A 22734-nucleotide genomic window follows, 5' to 3' on the forward strand; every position below is an offset into this window, starting at 1 on the left:
CAGTTGGTGGGGCCTCATCCCAAAGTAGCTCACCTAGCTCCAGTGTGCCAAACTCTCCTGCCAGTTCTGGTCAGATAAGACCAAGCTCCTTGCATGGTCTGGCTCCCAAACTACAGCGCCAGTATCGCTCACCCCGCCGGAAGTCTGCAGGCAATATCCCATTATCCCCTCTGGCTCGTACACCATCGCCCACCCCTCAGAGCACCTCCCCACAGCGTTCTCCTTCACCCCTGTCTAGCCACTCACTCATCACTTCTTCAATAGGCCAGTCTTTCCCTGTCAAACTCCACTCTTCACCTCCATTAGTAAGACAGATATCCCGCCCAAAGAGTGCAGACCCTCCTCGCTCTCCTCTGCTCAAGCGTGTCCAATCAGCTGAGAAGCTTGCATCCTCTCTTTCTTCTTCATCCTCATCTCCTTCTCCTTCATCTGCTGCTGATAAAAAGCTGCCAGTTGGTGCCAGCCGCAAACACAGTCTTGATACCTCACATTCAGATTTTAAAAAAGAGATGCTGCAGCGAGACCCCAGTCTACAGAGCCTGCAGGAGTCAGCCAGTGAGACTCTAATGGGAGGAAGAGTGTCTCCCGCAGAAAAGGGCAGCCTGCAGAAAGGTTCAGTTCGTAAACTGGGCAGGCAAGAAGGTCCTGAGTCTGGAACTGGAAGTCTGGGACTTGTTCCTGGGAAGAGTAAACTGAAAGACAAGCTGTCTGCCATACGCCAGGATCGCGCTGAGCGTCGAGAGTCTCTTCAAAAACAGGACGCCATCCATGAGGTTGACTCCTCAGAGGATGAGACAGATGAAGGGTCGGAAGATAGCCAAGATGGACGTAGGACAAGCTATGTTCCTCCAAGCCATGTCTTGAGGCCTGCTACTGTAATGGCCTCTCCCCATACCATCAGGATGGGACCAGCAGCTCCACCAACACTGGGACTGTTGCCCTCAACAGTTGCACCCCCAGGCTTACCTCAGCCCAGCATAGGACTGCAGATACAAAGCCAAAGTACCACTCAATCTCAGACACAAACTTCAGCCTCACTGTCAATGCAAGGTACAGCCAAGCCCCCAGAACAGAATCCTACAACCTGTATTGTGGCCCAAGGCTCCAGTTCAACACTAGCTGAAGAGTCAAAAAAGAAAGAGTCAAAGGCACAGGACTCTCAGTTTATTGTAAGGCCTTCTCCGTCTCAACCCAGCCCTTTATCCAGCACCTTTTCCACCCATGGTAGTGCCTTTACCTCTGTCAGCAAAGACCCATTTGTCAAACCCGCCATACCTCCACTGGACCCCCGGAGAACCCCAAAAACTTCTGAGCCCAGGTCCAAGACCAGTGGTAAAATAGATCCTAGCACTACTTCTGGAATGACCAGGGATATCCCTGTTTCTACCACACCAACTGGAGGCATCACCAAGGAAATGAAGGAGGCTGACAATCGCAGACAGGCTGCAGCTGCCGCTGCTGCATCCTCTCCATCTGAGAGTGGAATGGACAAAGTCGTGTCTCAACTGGCCACTGTGGCTAAGAGTGTGCTTGGCCCTGTCAAACTCAACATCCCAGGTACTAAAGAGGCGTTGGAGAGGACAAAGGACCAGCATCCCCAGACAGATCCCACCCACCCAAAGATAAAAGATTGTCGTCAGGAGCGTTCTGATTCTCCTGTCCACTTGAGCCCATCTGCTGCTTCCGGCTCCCAGTCTCCACTGCTGACTGAATCTCCCTCTAAACAAACATCATCTAAATCTGAGCAAGTCTCAACTTCACAGAGATCTTTAGAGGTCCCAGGGACTTCCAAAAGGCCAACTCCTCTAAACTCCCAAGCTGGAGAAGAACATCAGGATAGACCAGTGACTCCGAGAAGTGGCACCGCACCAAGGCCTAGGTCTGAAGCACAATCTCAGGCCCAAGCAAAGCCTAGTTCCACTACTTCACGAGACAAATCCAACAAGACAACGTAGCAGTCTTGCAGAAAGACCCATTTTCTCCAGCTTTAATTTAACTTGCCTATGACAGACAAATACACATTGTAACACAAAGCAGTTGTCCTGTTTAATTTCAGTATCCCTGTGAAATGACTGGAAAGATGAGACAGAGGGAAGAGATGGATGTGTTTACAGATTATCTCAACAGCTTAATTTCAAAATGTTCTATGCTCTACCATTTACTTAATAACTGAGGCTTCATAATTGTTAGATTTTTTTGTTCCTTCTTTTTTTTGAGTATTTTTCTTAGCAGTTATAAAACCTGGAAAATTGCTTGGGTCTGGGCCCTGAGAGACAGAAACCGTGTCCACTTACAGTGTATTACCTCTTCATATTATCTTTATATTACTTAAAGAATCTTCTCTTGTAGTAGTTATAGTTGTGCCTTAAAGCAAAACCTCAGCATTTCACTTGTATTTCTTTCTGCCTGTTCATCTTTGAAGGAAGACATATTGCAGCAATAAGAGTAGCGTATCCCAAGCAATGTTCACAAACAAAGTTGATTTCATCACACCTGTAGGATCAAACAGTAAAGAAAAAACAGTCTGCGTTTTCTGTCTTTCTCACTTGCACATTTTGTCGGACAGCTGTGAGATGTATGTCTATGAAAATTCAACCTCAGATTTCCCCTTAGGCACAGTTATCACCAATGTTGTATATGGTAACTAAATTTTGGATGTATAATGGGGGAGAATGATGGCCATTAATTACATAAATGACCTCTTTACATGTTACTCAATGTTTCTAATAAGAAATAAACGTTTTTAGAAATTATTTGGAGTTACTATGTATAATAAATCATGTGATCTGTGGCCATCATTCAGGTCTCAGTAATGTTGGCAAGCTACATTTTAGCTCATGACTACTTGTAACTTGCACATCATTATGTCTAGATTTTGTTTGGTTTCGTCTTTGTTCAGAATTTCAAGCGGACCATTTTATTTTTTGTTCATCAGCTTGCATGTTTTATTGTCTCTCATTTTAAAATCTGGACCAATTAGCTGTTGTCTCTGTATATTTGTTTGCTTTTTTGTTTTTGTATTTCAGCAGACTTGCCTCTGGTGTGTGTGTGCGTGTGCTTGTACAGAAGCATGTTTGAGTGTTTGTTTGTGTGGGTTCTTATATAATGCATATTTAAAAAGTCTTGTTATTTGTTAGTTTTATGCCCTAGACAGTGGGAGTGTGTTTCTTGACTGGTGTCCTATCTTTGCCATATCAGTCTGATTCAGCCCTTTGTCATATACCAGGCAAATATGTATTTGCACAAACCCTTTTTTTATTTTGTGTGTCAATAATATGAAAACCAATAAATACAGTATCCAGTTAGATCCCAGTTGGGGTCTTGAGGGGTTTGACCAGTAAGTGAGACTGTGGTACGTTTTCAAATTATCTTGACATAATGTGTTAACACTAATGTATTTAAAGGTTAACCTGTGGAACTTAAATTTTTTAACCACCTTTTACATTTATAATCAAAACCAGTTTGTCTGTATTATGTTTACATTCAGTTTACCACTCCATTTTTTTCTTAATGTTCAACACTTGCTCCTAGTAAAATGTCTAGTTGCTAAGAGCAAGTCAATCCTTAAAGGCTCTTTCCAACATACTCCTGCCCTCCTTTTGACCTTGCCCACATAGAAAGTTGTCAAAAAAAGTGTTTTTAGTTGGTCTTTATAACTGATTGTGATTGAATCACATGATGATAGTATGTACAGTTACTCTATAACCTTATTCATGTTTTGTCCATATAAAATGTGAATGGATGTCTTGCACACTTAATGCTTCTTTAAGGAATGGAGCTGTTGATCGCACTGCAGCCTGAAGCTTAATTCCTGAAAAACTTGATTAACCTGGGCACCATGATCGGTGAAAAATGCACTTGTGGTGAGAATGGCATTTGGACGAAGTTTGAAATGCATCTGTGGGCAATCAGGTTTGTTAGTGTTTAGAGTGTCTCGATCCTACACACTAGTGGTCAAGGCATAAATATACAGTTAAGAACAACGCTTAACCATTATGTCCAAAAGTTATGACCTACAACTGAATCCCACTCCAAAGTTATCATTCTCAAACCCAAACTTAAATTGGGAGGGCTTATAGAAACTGCCCTTAAATGATTACATGTGTTTTGAGAGATCATTTGTAAACAGCACACTCTAGTGCATCATGTCTAAATAATGTGTCATACGTGTAGTGCGAGTGCTCAGGCACATTTTGTAGCTTAGATGATGGCAGACCACTAGTGATTTCCTTTCTGGCTGCATTGCATTTGAGATTTTACAGGGTGTAAAGACATTGTGTCAAGAAACTGTTGCATTCGCTCGATTAGCCTAGTATTTAGTTTTTCACAAATTTTTTACCTATAGTCTCTGAAGACCTGCTTCACATTCTACCCGTTGTGCTCTTAACAAAGGAAAACAGTATGTAAATGTTAAATTCATCTCTGCTCCCTTTTCGTGAGCTGCCTTGGGCTGTAAAAGTGAATGCTAACTGCCTTCTTGTGTACGTGATGAGGATGTTGATGATGGTTGGGCTATTTGTTGAGGTGAAGTCTGGTTTCAGAAAGCCTGCGGTGGTCATCCATCAATGTCCCGCAGCCACATGCCACCATGCACGCACTAGTGAAATGTAATCTCACACACCGTCTAGAACAAATTTAGCCGCCACCTCTCACCTGTGGTATAGCTTGGCTCTTTATGATCTAAAAAAAAAAAACCTTTGGAGCACACATACATGCACTACTTACATCTGCCTACCATAAACACGCATATAGGCTCTATGTCCAACCACTGCCCTCCTAATGTCTGTGTGTGTTGGTGTTTGACCCAAATGGCAGCACAGATGAGATGGTTTACTTTTATGTAAATATTTTTAGGTCTGGTGTTCTGAGTGTCTTTAATATAAACATAATTGAAGTTATTTGGTGTGCAATGGCCACTGCCTTAGACGTGATACAGATGGAATGGGACAATGACTAGATACTGTGCTTATTTTAAGACCTGACACTAACATGGGAGTCAATGGTAAACTAGTGTCAAGGATTTAGGGCACTGTCCGTGTGTCAGTCATGCTTTGTCCAAGACTAAAGGAGACAATGTGGTTGTACAGACACAAGTGAAAAGAAAAATCTGCTAGAGTTAAACCAGTGCAATATCTTACATTTTTCTATTGTGGTAAGACGCATGTTTGTTGTTAATCCTACCTTATGAATAATAAAGATTTTTTTTTAAAGTAACTCAGCATGCGTCTTGTATTTATTCATGCAAATCATTAAGTTGAATCTACCAAACAGATGTTGCTAACTGCAAATGAATAATAGTGTTGCATTCAACAGAATGTTTTTCATCTGTAATTGAATAGCAAAAACGACCTTTTCAAGCCAGTTTAAAACATGCCTGTCTTCCATTGCTAGGACAAATGGCACTACAACACTGAATATCAAAAGTGTAATACTTCTCTGCAGAAGTGAAACTGTAAAACAATAAAAATAGAAAAGTATATTCTTGAACTTGGAGTTCAGATGTAAAAGTAGTTGGTCTCTCTAAAGATCTATTAAACACTTCACTTGGATCTTCTTTAGTAAAAAAGAAAAGTGAAATTTTTTCCATGATGCAGTTAAATCTGTTCAATGTTGCATGGGAAGCCAGTTTTAAATAAAGAAGGGCATTGAAAAATTCACTATCAGCTCATTTAACCTATTTAAGGCATGTTAAATAGATCCCTAATGGACAGTTATTTTGGTATTTGCTCACCTGTCACAAGCTTGTTTCAGGGAACTCACTGCCATAATGAATGCAGAAGACAGTCAGCACAAGACATACTGTAAACACCATGTTAATAGGCGTAGCATGCCAACGCTAGGCATTGACAAGACAAAGTAATGAAGTCCATTAGGTTCTGGTGAGTGTGTGTTTTCTCAGGGCTCTCAGATGCACTGAGTGTATGTTCAAGAGCTGTTATGCCCTGAGGGCAAAGACAAAGGGGTCGAAGGTTATCTGGCTTGCTAAAAAGACGCCCGCCATAGGAGATAATTGGACTCTGTCTTGCCTTCATTCACTAGTTTCCCTATTAGGAAAGTATACATAGTGAAAAATGCACACTCAAACCTGCTCCACAGACCCCCTCGCTTACCATCTCCCAAAGGCATACAAACCACTAGAGAATGAAGATGCGCTGATGACCCAGTGTGTCTCTTCCTCTTGTCCCACCCCCCTCTGACATGAAGCTGGTGCCACTGATGGATTGCTGGCTGAGTCTGTCTACATGACCGGGTAAATTCATTCCATTCCTGCCTCTCTCTACACTGCCGCCCATCCCAGCATCCACTGCCTGACAGCCAGCCTAATGGGGGGAACAGGCCAAATGGATTTTAGAAAAAGAGCGAAGGGGGGCAGGGCCTCAGGGGGGCAATAATTCTCCCCTATTTCAGAATTTATTTTCCCCAATCCTCTCCCTTTTTTTTCACTTCCAAGTTTTCTTGAGGAAATGGAAAGGAAGGAAGGTTTCACTACCTATTGATTCAGTTTAAATGTGACAAGTCTGCATGCAGGTGAATCATTGTATCTTATTTAAGAGCATGAACCACATGTTGAAAGTTAACCTTCCAAACTGACTTGGGTGCACTAGATAATAGGATGCATAATAAATGCTTTCATAAGTTTGTTCTGATATTAGATGTTAGCAATTTGTTTTACCTGCTTATAGCATGACATAGAGGAATGGCAGTTGGAAGCTGCATTATAGGCTAATTGCTCTCTGTGGTACCACGCGCCACATTTACTGAGCCTTATTCTGTGTGATAAATGTGCACACACACCCATAACCTGTACAGTGTGCAGACTTGATGTTGCCTGCCAGGCAAATAGTGTGAAAGTTCAGTTGCTGAGAGCAATAAATTAGCCCGTGGAGAAGAGAAATAGAGTGGGCTATTGGGATTTCAGCTCACCTAATACTGCATGCCAAGGAAAAGATCTGAAAGCCTGTGGATTTTGATAGCAGTAAAGAAACTGTGAGTGAACTGTTGCTGGTGGGTCATTAAGAAGGCCTGAACCTGAAATTGAGAAGGCTATACTGCAGATTGTGAACATGAATGATTCAATAGTTAATTTTAATAGAATTTTATATGATATTAAATGATTTACATCATGACATAGAATTCATTGGGAAATTCAGTCTCAGAATTCAGAAAGCAGCCTGATATTCAAAATATGTAAAACGCCCAAATCAGTGTAAGAAAAATTTTGCCTGATTCGAAATTCCAAATTGCTCTGTTTTTGGAAATATGTAACGTTACAGCACTCTTGCACTCAGCGATCAATCAGAAAAAAAAAAAGTTATAGTTTAAGTCAACTTTAGGTCAACTTTCTGGACTTATAGCTACTGTAGAGAAAATTTTTCTTGCTGTATCTTTCTCTGTTGAACTGCTGTGCAGACACAATAATCTTCAAGAAATGGTTTTAATTTTTCTCTCATGTTGTTTGAATAAATAGTTATAAATAGTGGTTAAATCTCAAAACTCTCCCTCAGTAGGGGTTAATAATGACAGATGGGAGAGTTGGGTCTATGTAAGGGTCTGGCCACTGGGGTCTCCATCACTGTCATTCTGATTCATTGGGGCATCAGCCAAGATAAAAGATCCTGTCTTCCCTGCACGAGAGCCCAGCTCCCTGGGGAAAGGTGAGAGAGGAACCCCTCCAAAACATACACACCTGCATGTGCATATGCTCAAACACACCTGCAGGTGGTCTCCCTGCTCCCTTTCTTTTTTCAAGCCCTAAAAACACAGATGTTCCTGCTCTTGTATCTCTTGAGATTCTGCGTGGCCTCTAACATTCAACTGATGAGTCCTTTATTTTCTCACTCTGTTATTTTCTCCTCTCTCTGGTCACACCATCTTCTACATTACAGTGCTGATAGAACATTAAATTTTAATAGCAGAGAATCAACAGTGTTTGTGTGTTTGCCCCAAGACTCTGCAGTCTTGATGTTATTAATAATTCATCAAGGTTCTGTGTTTTTGAAAATCCCGTCTGGCTGCCTATCTATAATGAAGGTCTAAGTTCAGACTTCAGCACTGAAAAAGAAAGTTTAAGTTCTTGCTCTATCTCTATCCATCCATCTATATGTGAAGGCATCATGTAGTCTCACCTGTAAATATAGAAACACCAAGAGTGAAGCCAAAACTACAGGCTGCATGGTGCACTGTTGCTTGTACAAATATTTTTAGTCTTTTTTTTAGTGCTTTGGTTGTGTTCGACTGCACAGTTCAGGACTAAGACACACCTGGGTGTCCTTTAGCAACAAAATATATAATCAACAAAGAATAAAAATCCCCTTTGCATTGTATTGATGGTTACACGGTTAAGCCATGGGAGGGCAGTATTTGATTGAGACATGTGCCACACAAAGACATACCTGGTATATTTTATTCGGTATCAGATTCATTTGATTAATTCTCCAGTACGGCTGCTTTTTATTCAATTGTTTTAAATGTAATTACCTTTGTTATTTGAACATTTATTATTATTGTTAGTATTATTATTGATATCATCATTTGTATAACAGTAATAACAATAATTTATTAGTATTATTATTATTATTATTACCTGTCATTCTATCTATTGTCTCTATCAGTTTAAGTCATTGCTGCATGGAGCACAAAAAAAAGGCAAGCTAATAAACTCATAAAATAACCCAGATTAATACTTGATGGAGATTTTAGCAGATTAATTATATTATTTAATTATTTTTGAGAAATAAAATATTATTCTTTAGATAAAGACAAGAAGTTAATAAGCAGGTTACAATAAAACTTGTTAAATGTCCAGTCAAAAAGTCTTCACACAAAATGTAAATGGAAACTGAATTAAAATAAAAGGCTACACATTATAAGGTGAATAAGACTGTGTTTGTCTGTCTCAGTGTCCCCCTGTGGTGAAAAGTGTAAGTGCAGATGTGAGAACAAAGCCCCTGCACTCTGAGTGTCCACTATTCCCTTCTATATTCCCTTTCTTCATTGCTTCATTTCTGTCATCCTCTAAATATCGGAGAGATTTCAAGACTAATCAGGTGGAGCTTGTTTAAATGAGTTAAAACCACTGTACTGGTTTGTAATTGAAGCAGTGGTGCCTGGATCATTATGTAATATATTGTAAAGATGTCAGGGAGAAGGAGTTTACTGGATAAATTCCCAACACGCTCTTACAGTTGAATGGAGTCCAAAGAACAGGCTTTTGCAGAAGAACTTAATAGGGTTAGGCAGCTGCTTTCTTAAGTGCTGGCCTCTTCAGACAACAGAGCGAAAAATTCAGCGAGTCAGAGAGTAAGTCAGGAGGGACAGATTAATTGATTTGTTCAAGGGAGGCAAATATTATCAAGGCAGAGAATTCAATTTTGCCCTGGGTGAAAAATGAAAGGGGCGATCAATATTTTCCCACAAACAGAGAAAAAGTTTTATGTGATTTTTCACGGAGTTACACAACATATGAGCTGAGGGTCTCTGTGTGTCACAAAAAAAAAAAAAAAAAAAAACACGGTCGGAAGTTATGAAGTTTCTCAAGATTCAAAGATTACACAGAATATTTGATTTGCTGCTCAAGCTCATGAGAGCTGTACAACTCTAAAAATACGTAATTTCAGAAGCAAAAAAGAAAAATGGGGGGCTAAGCATGGAGCAAGCCAGTCTACTGAAACTTGACTTAAAAAAAAAATAGCCAATTCTTATGCATTACCATTTTCAGTGCACCCTTATTCCTGCACTTTTTAATTTTTCATTTCAATCTTTTCCTGTCCTTTACTCTTGCAGTCCTTGCAGCTTTTATCATTTATTTGTCATAATCTCTCTTTTATCCCCCCAGTCTCTTTTCATTACCTCATCACTTCCCAGCGGTGAAGAATCTTCTAGGACACTAGTAACACGTTTTGCTGTTATGGAAATCTCCCCTAGTCTTGCTCTTTTTAAATGTATTGACTGTAAAAGGATTATGACCTTATCCACTTACCCCTAACCAGCAGATGGCAGAGGAAAGCGTTCTAAGGATTCTGAACTATGTCCTATGTTAGTGGAAAAGCTTTGGTTCTAATCGGGTGTAACAGGCTACAGTATGGTATACAGTATGGCATATCCTGTGCCATGTCACAATTAAAGCACTTGGGACAAATGCAATTAACCCTCCGTTGTTGTTTTTTCCAGCCTGATTTGAACAAAGACAAGACGAATGTGACTCTTCAATGAACAATACCAGAGTTTACATTTTATTTTATTATATTTTTATGATCCATTGATTCCCATTCATTAGTTATTTGCAATTTGTTTTGTGCCCTATATCAAAAGCAAAAGTTAAAATAATAAATGAACATGGAAAGGAATGGGAGATTTATTTATTTATTTAAAAGCTGTGAAACTTTCTGTGTTCAAAGTTTCCACGTGGGCTTCTCTATTACTCTTTATACCAATGTTCTGTCCTCAAATGTCGCTTCACCGCACTGCCCTTGTGAATTAACCTTCCATCCTATATCCCCTTACCATCAGTAGGTGGGTCAGAGAGGTTTGTCTGACCATCAAAGTGAGTAAAGTTAGTTGAGTTAAATGGTTTAGGATTATCACTGAATAAACCCTTCTGATGCTGATCTGTAAATGGTGAATGCTCCTCAGACCTTCATTGTGTTATTGACTTTATTTTCCCAGATAGAGTCATTAAACTGTGTTATTTAACCGGCTGTTTGTGTGGTAAAAAATGCATTGCAGATCTGAGTTGTGGACAGAAGGGAAAAACATTGCTAATACAGTACAACTAACATCAGACACACTTAAGAAATAATTATTTAAGCATAATTATTAAGCAGAGTAAATAGCTGCCTGTCTAAAGTTGTATTGTATAAATTGAATAAATATAAATACAATGAGCGGATACTTCCCATACTATGTTTTTGCTGTTGACAGTATTTTAAGCACAAATCTTTCTCTTGATAGCAGCAGCCAAATTATGTATATTTGCCAACATGGACATGACGCGACATAATGCTCTCATCTTCAAAACCCAGAAAAAAAAAATAAAAAAAGCCTAGACCTGTAATGAGGATCAACATTGTTTGGGACGACCACAGTATTTTGTGCAGCGAAATGTTGGCTGCAACATTGAGACCATAGAATTTCATTTAGAACCCAAATGCCTTAGCTTTATTTATAGACTACCATTCAAACCTTTGGGGTCAGTAAGACTTTTTGAAGAAATTATTGCTTTTATTATGTGAAGATGCATTAAATTGATCAAAAGTGTTAGTAAAAAAATTTAAATAAATACAATTCTTCATTTAAGAAACCCTAGATGTCCATTATGAAATCCATGGTCATAAAATGGTCATAAATACACACATGGACAGGCAGAAATCAGCATTATTTGCATTGTGAGTGGTGCAGAGTAATGACGTATAATCAGTGTATGAATGTGTTTCAGATGAGAGGTCTGGACTAATCATCTCCTCTCAGATCCACTCTGTTATGACTGAATAATTACTCTAAAAGACCATAATTACCTTGGCCTCTCCACGCATATCCACACACCTTCCTCTGAGCCCGTCCCGCCACTCATCAGAATTCATGTCTTCGTGTCTTTGCCTCCCTCCATGGAACAAGATAGATCACCCCGTCCAATGTGTCACTGTTTCGAAAAAATTAAAATGCAGAAAAGGTGTTTTGATGAATGCTATGCTGAAAGTCCTGCTGCCCGATTTTTCCGGTGAGCACTGGAAGGGTTAGAGATGCAAGTACCTCGACCCTCTTCAGAAGGCCAGAAGAAATGAGCCTGTTAATTATTCATAGGTTCATATGTTATTCATATATGTAAATGTTTGTTCTGGACTAATAAAGGACTGTCCATAAATCAAAATGGCAAAGACTTTTGGGATTTATTGCTATTATCATTATTATTATTATTACTAAGGGACCCTGTAACAGTATATTATGGTGTGTTTTGTGCTGCGTGTGCATATGCGGTTGCGCGTCAAGCTGAGATCATTTTAAATTGCAGAAGCTTTCGATCAGCAGTCAGCACACTGCGGATACTTCTGGCAGACTTCTTAATGTGGTGTTTTACAGCATGGATTTTTCTTTGTATGTGTGATATGTTGTCAGTGTGTGTGCACGTACGCGTCTCATCAGGTTGTGAATTGTGATTGAAGCCTCCTCTCATCCATCACAGACTGAGGGTGGAAAGCCAGTCAGGGAAATTAAAAGCCATGAGCGCACTAAGCCAATCAATACACTCTTCCTGTCACAGCTTACAATCATCTTTCTTCATCTTTTCATATCTTTTTCTTTCTCGCCCTGCTCTGAGGTTTATCACTGTCTTGGCAATCATAATAATAGATTTTTTCCCTTTTATTTACATCCTTTTTTAGAGGTGAAGTGACAGTATAGACAAAGGCTGTGGATTTATAACATAGAATAATTAGTCAGTAATTCCATTAGTCTGTCAATTTACCCCCTGTAACAAATCAAGTCTTTCTAAGGGATGGTTTTGTGATGTTCATTTTGAACACCCTCAGTATTGAAAGCAATGATATGAAGTGAAAAATATGAAACAATTACTGTGAGAGATACCAGTTGTTCTGAAAATAGGAGATATCGATGTAGACGTTATTGTTTTAATGTTTTTATCTGGTAGAGAGTTTGAATGGTCAACGTCTAATGGTCTTAAATGCTTAAAAAAGAAAGTTTCCCCTCTAATACACACACACACACACATTTGTTTTTGTTAAAAGCGGGGACATCCCATAGGCGTAATGGTTTTTACACTGTACAAACTGTATATTCTATGGCCCTACACCAACCCTACACCTAACCCTAACCCTCAAAGGAAACTTTGTGCATTTTTACTTTCTCAAAAAAACTCATTCTGTATGGTTTATAAGCGTTTTGAAAAATGGGGACATGGGTTACGTCGTCATAAGTCACCCTCTCCTTGTAATACATTTTTTGACAGATATATTTTTTAAAATATATTATTATATCATATAATGATAAAATAAAATATTTGTCTAAAATATATATTATTTTGTACTCAATCCCAGTAGGTGACTTACAAAGTGCCAGCGAGATGTTTTTCAGATTAGCTGTTTGAATGATTTTTATTGAATATGTAAATGTAAATATATATGTTGATCTCTAAAGAGATGAGTCTTTTCCATGACAACGAAATCACTTACATCCAGGTTCATAGCAACTGGTGGTGACCATCATAGCCTCTTTGTGAAAAGTGGGGTGAATAATTATAGAACAGGATTTATAGATAATTTCATCATAAAGATTTAGTAAAATTATGTATTCATTTAATAATATAGAATAATGTACACACTTAACATGATTGACAACTACATTTATTTTCCTGAGTGAAAAAAATATAGTTTTTTGTGCGTGCTGAATAAAGGAGTCACTCCTGCAACACTCAACTTGTGATGGTTGATATTGCTAACCATAGTAAACCCTTCCTGTCTTGTGAACAAGAAATGTGATGAGCAGCTTGTTTGTTGTTAGTTGTTTTTGGCAGAAGTATTGGCTGGCAATCTATCATTATGCAAATGTGTGCGATTACATTAATTGTTTAGTTTAGTTTTGTATGCACTATAGATATAAAGACAATTCTGAACTCTGAACAGGATTAAGCACTCAGCTCTATTTACAGTAGCAGCATTGTGTAATTGGCCTTCCGGTCAATTATATAGTTTCTTGGCAATACTGTTGTTTTGGTGACCTTTCCTTGATGAGCAGCTTAATTTGTATCCTTTTTTTTCAGGATATGTTATTTGATGCCCCGCGGTTGTCAGCTGGTTCTAGACTGGAAGCCTGTTTATTGTAGATACTAGCTGTGAACAATCCTCTAACACACTTGCTGAAGTTATCCAAAGTGGAGAGTGATGGTTTTTCTTTCTGTTTATTTTTTATTGCCTGAGGCTGACATCTCACTAGCCGAACAGAAACAACTCGATTTTGGTCAGGGTTGACACATTGTCACTACCCCTTCTTTCTGCTGAAATTCTGTCAGAGGTCTGTCACACTTAGCGATTTTAGAGTGGAAGATGGGAGAATAAATGACCGCTACTGACATTTCTCACCTTTTCCTGTCATGTGTCACAAAATAGGAAAAGGAGGGCCATGCAGATGCAAACAATTATGATAGACTGAATTAGGATGCTATTCAGGGAATATACTTGTGCATGAATGTGAATTTGTCTGGAGAAGAACCCCAGAATATGCTTGGTTGCACCATGGGTAATTGGGGTTTTGAGATATGTGGTGATCTTTTTGCTGTGGAAAATGTTTAGATGAGCAGGACAAGTGGCCTGTCATTTCAGTTTTTTATCAATGAGCATTAATAGATGTGTTTAAAATAAAATTTGATCAACAAGTGCAATATTTCTTTGCAAGTGCAATGTTTCTTTTTTTTATATTGATAAGCTAATAACATAATTTTTATTCACTTGTTTAAAACAAATGTATTTTTGGCATCTGTGGTTCCATGAAGAACCTTTAACATCTATGGAACATTTCCGTTGCACTAAAGGTTTATTCTAATGGAAATGGTTCTTATTAACTTCTTGACAACAACATTTTTTAAGGAATGTTTACCAAAAGGTTCTTTCTAAATCTCAAATTTTTGGAAGCTTTATTTTTATTTTTTTTAATATGAAAAATTACGCCAATATTCACTACTTTAAATCACTGCATTTAGAGAGAAGTCCATCTTTATGGATTATGATTGTAATTAAAGAGTTTTTGTTTCCGATTTGTTTTATTCTGTGAAGTAGTAATTTAAAGCTTTCTATATATATTTTTATTATGTCTGTGAGGCATGTATTCTCTGAGTTTCGGTTCATTTTTGAACTCTCGCTAAAGACGGCAGAAAGCGCATCATGTTTGTTTTCTTTATTTTATAAAAGGACAATGTTTTGCTGATATTGTAAGTGCACACAAATAAAAGTAGACCCTTTGCAGTTATGAATGATTACTCTTACCTTTATGAGCAAAAATGATGGCATATCTGCTGAAAAAGTGATCGTGCTGGCACCTCCATGTCCTGCAAAGCGTCTCTGCACAAACTATTGGATATAGCGCACATTTATCTAGGTTTAACTTTTAAACATTGTTATATGTTTGAACGGTTTTATATCTATAGATTTTTTGATTTGAGAAGGCTAAATTGATCAAACATACAGTAGGCTTACTATCGCTGGCCACTTGGTCATTACTTACATTTTTTTTTACATTATATTTTATGTGCCTAATTACTACTAATAAATGGCTAATATTCTAGTAATATGCATGCTAATAAGCAACTAGTTAAGGAATTCTAAAATAAAGTGCTAACAGGCCAAAATTAGTTGAAAATTATCGGCATATGGAATATCAACAAAAATCCAATATCATGCATCCGGTTCAACCCTGAAAATATTTCTCTTCAGCTCCATTTGAATTATGCTTGTAGTCCAAAGTTTTCATGAAGGTATTAATTTTAGTTTGAGTATGCCATTTCTTGGGGTTGGGTTTCAAAAGGGGGGTTAATGTCCCTTATATATGTTTGTGTGAAAGGCAGTGGACGATATCAACAGATTTTCATTCTACCTGTACAATATTTTCTCTCTAAAGTTGGTAAATGAATTAGAATATAACAAAGCAAAGATTAGCTGTAACAAGCTACACAAATCTTCCTTAAAGACTTGTATTACTGGTACATTGGGACAATCAAAATCCTACTAACAGTATTTGACACAGTATACGTTAACAGACAAGCTAAGAGGCTAATCGGCTGTAGTTAAATCTGCATCATGCCAACAAGGCGGCTTAGGGTCGAGGGATGAGCTGAGACCAGAGATGTCTGAGAAAGCTGACACCTGAAGGTTAGAGTTTAAGACCACCATTATGGTCCTTTCATACCAGTCACTTCTATAGCTAGATGAGCGTCAATGCCTTTGAAGAAAATTACTGATATTTATTCATGATTTGCAATGTAATTTCCTTCTGCTTTTATGAGGGAACATTAGATAGTCATCAAGAGGAAGTCCTTAGCTTAAGCACAGGTCGCAGTGTGAGAGGCTTTGGCTATACGTTAGCGCATTAGTAAGCCCCCACAGTCAGATCATCTGAGGACAAGAAGCTCATAAGGCAGTTTGTTTACTTGTCAGAAAGTACAGAGATCAACACCTTTAGGCTGGACATAAGGACATTTTAGCTCTGACTCACCAGGATGCACCAAGATGTAGGATAACACTGGGTTAAGGTAAGGTTGGCATTAGAGATGGGATTTCTCTCCATGACGTGATACAGGAGACTGAGAATATCCCATGTGAGGTGAACTGTACACAAGCGTGTGACTTTGGTCTGGTGCCTCATATTAGCTTACCATATAACTCTGACTTGGCATTTAGCCCATACTTTTATCCAAAACAATTTTCATTATACTCATAGTAGAAACAGTCCTCCTGAGCATCCCACTGTGTTTCGAATCTACAATGTTTCAGTTACTAGACTATATACCATGAATCTAAAGGCTTATGTAAAGGTTGCAGTGATTTGTTTTTCAGAGGTCTAATAAGGCTTATAATATGTCTCTTTTGAAAGTAAAGACATATTTAAATACTCTATTTTTACTATACCGTTTGCTAAAAAGTGGCAACATGGTTTACTGATGGTAACAAATTTCCATCAGGGTAACAATGTTTTTTGTTTCTAGTTTTTTTTTCTATCAGTTATTCATTTTTAATAGTAGTGGTACTTTGAATATTAAATATTTAGATTGTTATGAATTAACATTATGAATTATTCAATCTAAATCTTAATGTTTCTTATTACATTAAAATCAATATAGAATTATCCCATTCATAATATAAACTACTGTTTAAAGTTTTGTGATCTATAAGATTTTTTGAATGTTAATAAGTCACTCATGCTCACCAAAGCTGAATTTATTTGATCCAAAATAAAGTAAAAACAGCAAAGTTGTGAAATTATTGCTATTAAAAGTAACTTTTCTGTTTTAATATATTTCCATGTGTCAGCTGTGATGGCAAAGCAGAGATAGCAGCCATTACTGAAACCTTTTGTGGAAGCTGATAAAAACTTTCAGCATTCTTCGATGAGCAGAAAGTTTAAAAGAACATTTAGAGCATTTGTTTAAAATGGAACTGAACATTTATAAACGTATTAACTTTAACTTTTGATTGATTAAATGCATTGTTGATGAATAAAAGTATTAATTTCTAAAAAAGAAAAAAATCCCTAAACTTTTGAGCCGTAGTGTGACCTCTAAATCTGGAAGACAAAAAGACATATATATTCTAGTTTGTCACCTTTGTCAAATGTCATATGCAATATCATGTTCAATACAGTATATAAAGTGAAAATTGAAGAACTGAAGAGCATTAAGAATATAAAAAGGTGCAGACTTGCTTAGATACATTTTCTGATGATTTCCACAGACGGTTGTCCTTCTTCAATGCAGTCTTGTTCTCTGAAGTATCTGTGTTATGCTACAGCTCGGGGCTCTGCTGTGTGCTACTTTGAGACAGCCTCTGCTGTGTGTGCACATATGCTGCCAGTAAACGATCTCCGAGAGGATGTTTATGGAGGCTGAGAATACACAGGCACACCTCTTCAATCAGTACTGGAAGAGCTGAGCCAGACACTAGAAAGAAAAGAGAGAGAGAGAGAGAGAGAGAGAGAGAGAGAGAGAGAGAGAGAGAGAGAGAGAGAGAGAGAAGGCAGCATTTCTTTGCTCTTTTTCTCTCATTACAAATGCATGAATATTTGCAAGCTCTCTTTAGAGCTCAGTGTCTTTTAAAACTTCATACACAGAACTCAGTAAAAATATATTTGCCTTCTATTCTTTATTAGTGCTAAACAATAAGTTATGTATTATTCAACTAAAATTAAGAATTTAAATGCAATAATATTAATATTTATAGTCAATTATTTAAATTAAAGCTTACTTATTTATCAACGTGTCACGGTTGGTAAACCATGATCTCTGGGTCTTGCACTTTGTGGTGAAGTCTGTGTGTTTCGCGTCTGCACTGATTAGTTTGTGGGCATCTCCGTTAATTGTCATCAGCAGCTGTCACTCATTACACACTCCCAATATATTGGCTTGTCTCACGTCTTGTGTTTGTGAGAATGTTGTTTAATGTCGGTAACCCTGTCTTTTGCTTCTGTGTCGTTTGCGTTTGGATGTCCGTGTCTTTCCCCGGAACCTCATCCACTCTCCGCACTTTCACTCAGCATCAGACTTACCTTCGGCTCTATTCCCCGCAGTTCCTCTGCCATCCTCTCCTGCTGCCTTCTCACCATCATCATCTGGATTACTCACCGTCTCCCCACCATCTTGGATTGTCGTCTTCCCAGCATTGTCTTTGTACTCTTGTTTGTTTGTCTAATTCTCATTAAATTGTTAACTCGCACTTGTTTCCAGCTCCTCCTTCACCCAGTCGTCACAGAACGTTCTCACCACCATGGAAGCAGTGAGCACCAACACTCTCACGGACTTTATGCACCACAGTGTTAAACGCATGGATCAGCAACAGGAGAGCATCTCGAACACCGGACGCACTGTCCAAGTGCTGGTGGCACAGGTGTCCAAGCTCACCCAGCAGATCCATCAGCTCACTCCTCCCACTGCGCCCATCGCACCGCTTGCGCCGCCCGTCCCCCGGGAGACCCCCCAGGATCACTTCCGGCCAGAGCTGCGACTTCCGGCGCCAGAAAACTACTCCAGTGAGCCAGCTTTTTGCAGAACTTTTCTGAATAAATGTTCTATGCACTTCGCCTTGCAGCCCCGCACCTTCGCCACCGAGGAATCCAAAGTGGCATTTACGCTCACGCTACTGTCGGGCAAGGCCGCCCTATGGGGGACGGCGGTGTGGGAGAATCAACATCTGTGTTGTGCCTCGTTCCACATCCTCTCGGAGGAAATGAGGAGGGTATTCGATCGAGCCGCGGCCGGCAGGGAGGCCGCTCACCAGCTCTCAGACCTTCGCCAAGGAACATCTTCAGTCACTGATTACTCCATTCAATTCCGTACCCTGGTGGCCGCGTGCCAGTGGAACGAGGCAGCGCAGTGGGATCGATTCCTGCAAGGGTTATCCGACCGTGTTCAAAAGGAGATCTACCTCCTCGAGCTGCCCCCCACACTTAATGGTCTTATCGACTTGGCCTTACGAGTTGATGCACGGATTAATCGCCTGGGTCGCCAGACCAGTCCTACGCGCCATACCATCTCTCCGGTTAGGGGGCGCTCGTGTCGAGAGAACACGGTCGGTCCTGTCGACGACCACGAGCCCATGCAGGTGGGTAGAGCTCGGCTGTCCCGGAGGGAGAGGGAACGGCGGAGGTCCCAAGGACTATGTTTATACTGTGGAGGCTCAGAACATACCCTCTTCTCCTGCCCGGTAAAAGAGCCAGCCCGGTAGTAAACTTGAGGCTACTATCGGGTGGGATCTCCACTGGGAAGTCCTCAACTACATCATTCACTCCTTGCACATCACCTGAACATTCCTGTCCTGCCTGTGTCTCTTCCCATCCATGTCACCGCACTCAACGGCCAGGAACTGCCTCACGTCACGCACCACACTGAACCCATCACACTACTCACTTCTGGCAATCATCGTGAAACCATATCCTTTTTTCTCATGGACTCCCCTGTAGCTCCCATTGTGTTAGGTCACCACTGGTTAATTATAATCCACAAGGGGAGTGGGGTTCCAACACAGTCACATTGTGGAGTGAAAGTTGTCATGAGTCTTGTCTGGTTTCTGCTTGTCCTGTTGTCCCTGTTTCTGTCTTTCAGAAGGAGAACATGGTATTGCCAAACGTTTCCGCAGAGTATCTGGACCTGAGGGAAGTGTTCAGTAAGTCCCATGCTGCTTCTCTTCCTCCGCATCGTCCCTACGACTGTGCCATAGATTTAGTGCCAGGTAAGTCTCCGCCTAAGGGCAAGTTATACTCTCTATCTATTCCTGAGAGGGAGGCCATGGAGAAATACATTTCTGATTCCTTAGCATCTGGGTTCATCCGTCCTTCCTCTTCTCCAGCAGGGGCCGGATTCTTTTTTGTGGGTAAGAAGGATGGTTCTCTGCGACCTTGCGTCGATTACCGAGAGCTGAACAACATCACGATAAAGAACACTTATCCATTACCACTCATGTCTTCAGCTTTCGAGAGATTACAGGGAGCATCTGTATTCACAAAATTGGATTTACGTAATGCTTATCATTTGGTCCGCATCAGGAAGCGGGATGAATGGAAAACCGCCTTTAATACCCCCAGAGGGCACTTTGAATACTTGGTGATGCCGTTCGGGCTCTCCAACTTGCCCGGGGTTTTCCAAGCACTTGTGAATGATGTGTTGAGAGATATGGTAGATCAGTTTATATATGTTTACCTGGATGACATACTGTTTTTGTCTTCAACTCTCCAGGAACATGTTCAACACGTCAGACGAGTGCTCCAGAGGTTACTTGAGAATGGGCTTTTTGTCAAGGCGGAGAAATGCGTATTCCATGCACAGTCTGTTCCCTTCCTAGGGTATATCATCTCGTCCGAAGGAATACATATGGACCCTGACAAGGTTAAGGCTGTGATAGATTGGCCATCTCCAGATTCCTGTAAGGCCCTACAGCGGTTTCTGGGGTTCGCCAATTTCTATCGGCGTTTCATTCGCAATTTCAGCCAACTAGCCTCAACTCTGACAGTTTTGACCTCTCCCAGTACTCCGTTCAGGTGGTCGAACGCAGCTGAGTCTGCGTTCACTAACCTCAAAAGCCGCTTTGTTTCGGCTCCCATCCTTGTGGCCCCTGATCCCACACAGCAGTTTACCTATTACCTTTTTTACCTATTTATTGTTCACTAGATAAATAAAGACCAACTACATTAGAAAGGCATAAGACACATGATGTATTTGAGACTGAGATAAAGTAACATTGATGTTGATTATCTAATTTTAACTTTTTACAAACACACACACACATGTACATGTTTACTCAGTGGCCTTTTAACCTTTGAGATGATTGTGAGATGCCTTTGAGACAGTATATTAGCTGAAACAGAGTTTGAATTGATTTGTGCGCTATGATTTGATTATCAAATCCATTTGTGATTTATGAACAGTCTGTGTTTAAGATTATCCTTAATGTCCCCCTGCATTTCACTAACATCCATCTCCATTGATTCTTTGTCATGTTAGACATAATGCCTGTGTTTTTGTATTGAATAGAACTAATCAAATGATTCATGCAAATGTCAAAATGCCAAAACTATTACAGTGTGAACACAAAGGTGTATTTATAGTTACATTAAGGTAGATATTATCAGAGGACTATATTGATTCTTGATTTTCCTAATATGAGTGTCCTAATATTGAGCTAGTGAAATACTCGGCAATAGAATTTTGTCTAAATATGTATTTATACAGTGGGACCCAAAACTCTGATACCATATAAAAAAATTGGAATTCAAAAGCTTTTTAAACATGGAATTGAAGTTTTATGATAAAAAAAAGAAGAAAAAAAAAGATTTAGTACCCCAAACATTGTGTAGAATCACTATATATATATATATATATATATATATATATATATATATATATATATATATGTATATATATATATTCTACACAATGTTTGGGGTACTAATCAAATAAGTTAAATACCAGTTACTAGGATGTTTTGAAATTAATGTAATTCATTTAAATTAAGTTTTTGACTCAAATTTGGGGCTCACTTTATATTCAATTCAGCGCTTTTTATGATCCAATCATTGCAAAGCAACTTTACAGAAAATTAAGTTTCTGTAATATTTATTAGTAGCTTATCCGTGGTGACATGGCAGATTAAGTGCATATGGCAGAAATTTTTGCAAAAATTAATTAAAGGCGTAGTCAAACAGACGATGAACACTTTTAACACCAATTATGATATGATGCAATCACACTTGTAGCAACATTTGTTAGTTCTGTATGTTGTTTCAGGGTTAGCATCATCTGAGGTCCTCGGGGTTGGCATCATCTCTTCTCAGGTGTTCTGGATCCAGACTGGAGCTTGTGTAAATCCTAGTTACCACGGGATGTTAATGTTAATCCCGTGGCAAAACAGAGAAACAAACAGAGACATAATTAGCGTAGCTACTGTTCCAACCAAGTAAAATTAATAATCTTAACCCAAGCTAAAGAATAATAATGTGCAGTTGATCAGATATAACTGCAGTCCAAAATTATGAGATTAATTATTTGAATGCTTGGCCAAAGAGCTGTGTTTTAATCTAGATTTAAACAGAGAGAGTGTGTCTGAACCCCGAACATGATCAAAAAGGCTATTCCAGAGTTTGAGAGCCAAATGTGAAAAAGCTCTAACTCCTTTAGTAGACTTTGCTATCCTAGGAACTACCAAAAATCCAGAGTTTTGTGACCTTAGGGAGTGTGATGGATTGTAGCATGGTAGAAGGCTAGTTAGGTACACAGGAGCTAACCTTTTAGGGCCTTATAGGTAAGTAATAATATTTTATATCTGATACGGAACTTAATAGGTAGCCAGTGCAGAGACTGTAGAATTGGGGTAATATGATCATATTTTCTTGACCTGGTAAGGACTCTAGCCGCTGCATTTTGGACTACCTGTACCTTGTTTAGTGAAGATGCAGGAGAACCACGTAGACGTGCATTACAATAGTCCAGTCTAGAGGTTATGAATGCATGAACTTTTCTGCAACAGAGAC

The 22734-nt window shown here is 39.2% G+C and overlaps 1 protein-coding gene across 2 annotated transcripts in view; it reads left to right on the forward strand.

Moving 5' to 3' along the window:
• mast2 (microtubule associated serine/threonine kinase 2) overlaps positions 1-3345 on the forward strand; it is a 169879-nt gene extending 166534 nt beyond the window's left edge. For both annotated transcript variants that reach the window (XM_059570961.1, XM_059570960.1), the window contains one exon: positions 4-3345. In XM_059570961.1, coding sequence (XP_059426944.1) covers positions 4-1955 — 1952 coding nt within the window. In that variant the 3' untranslated portion in view covers positions 1956-3345. The remainder of the gene's footprint in view (positions 1-3) is intronic.
• The last annotated feature ends 19389 nt before the right edge of the window (positions 3346-22734 follow it).

This window comes from Carassius carassius, chromosome 17 (genome assembly GCF_963082965.1).
Source record: "Carassius carassius chromosome 17, fCarCar2.1, whole genome shotgun sequence".
In the NCBI taxonomy this organism is placed as follows: domain Eukaryota; kingdom Metazoa; phylum Chordata; class Actinopteri; order Cypriniformes; family Cyprinidae; genus Carassius; species Carassius carassius.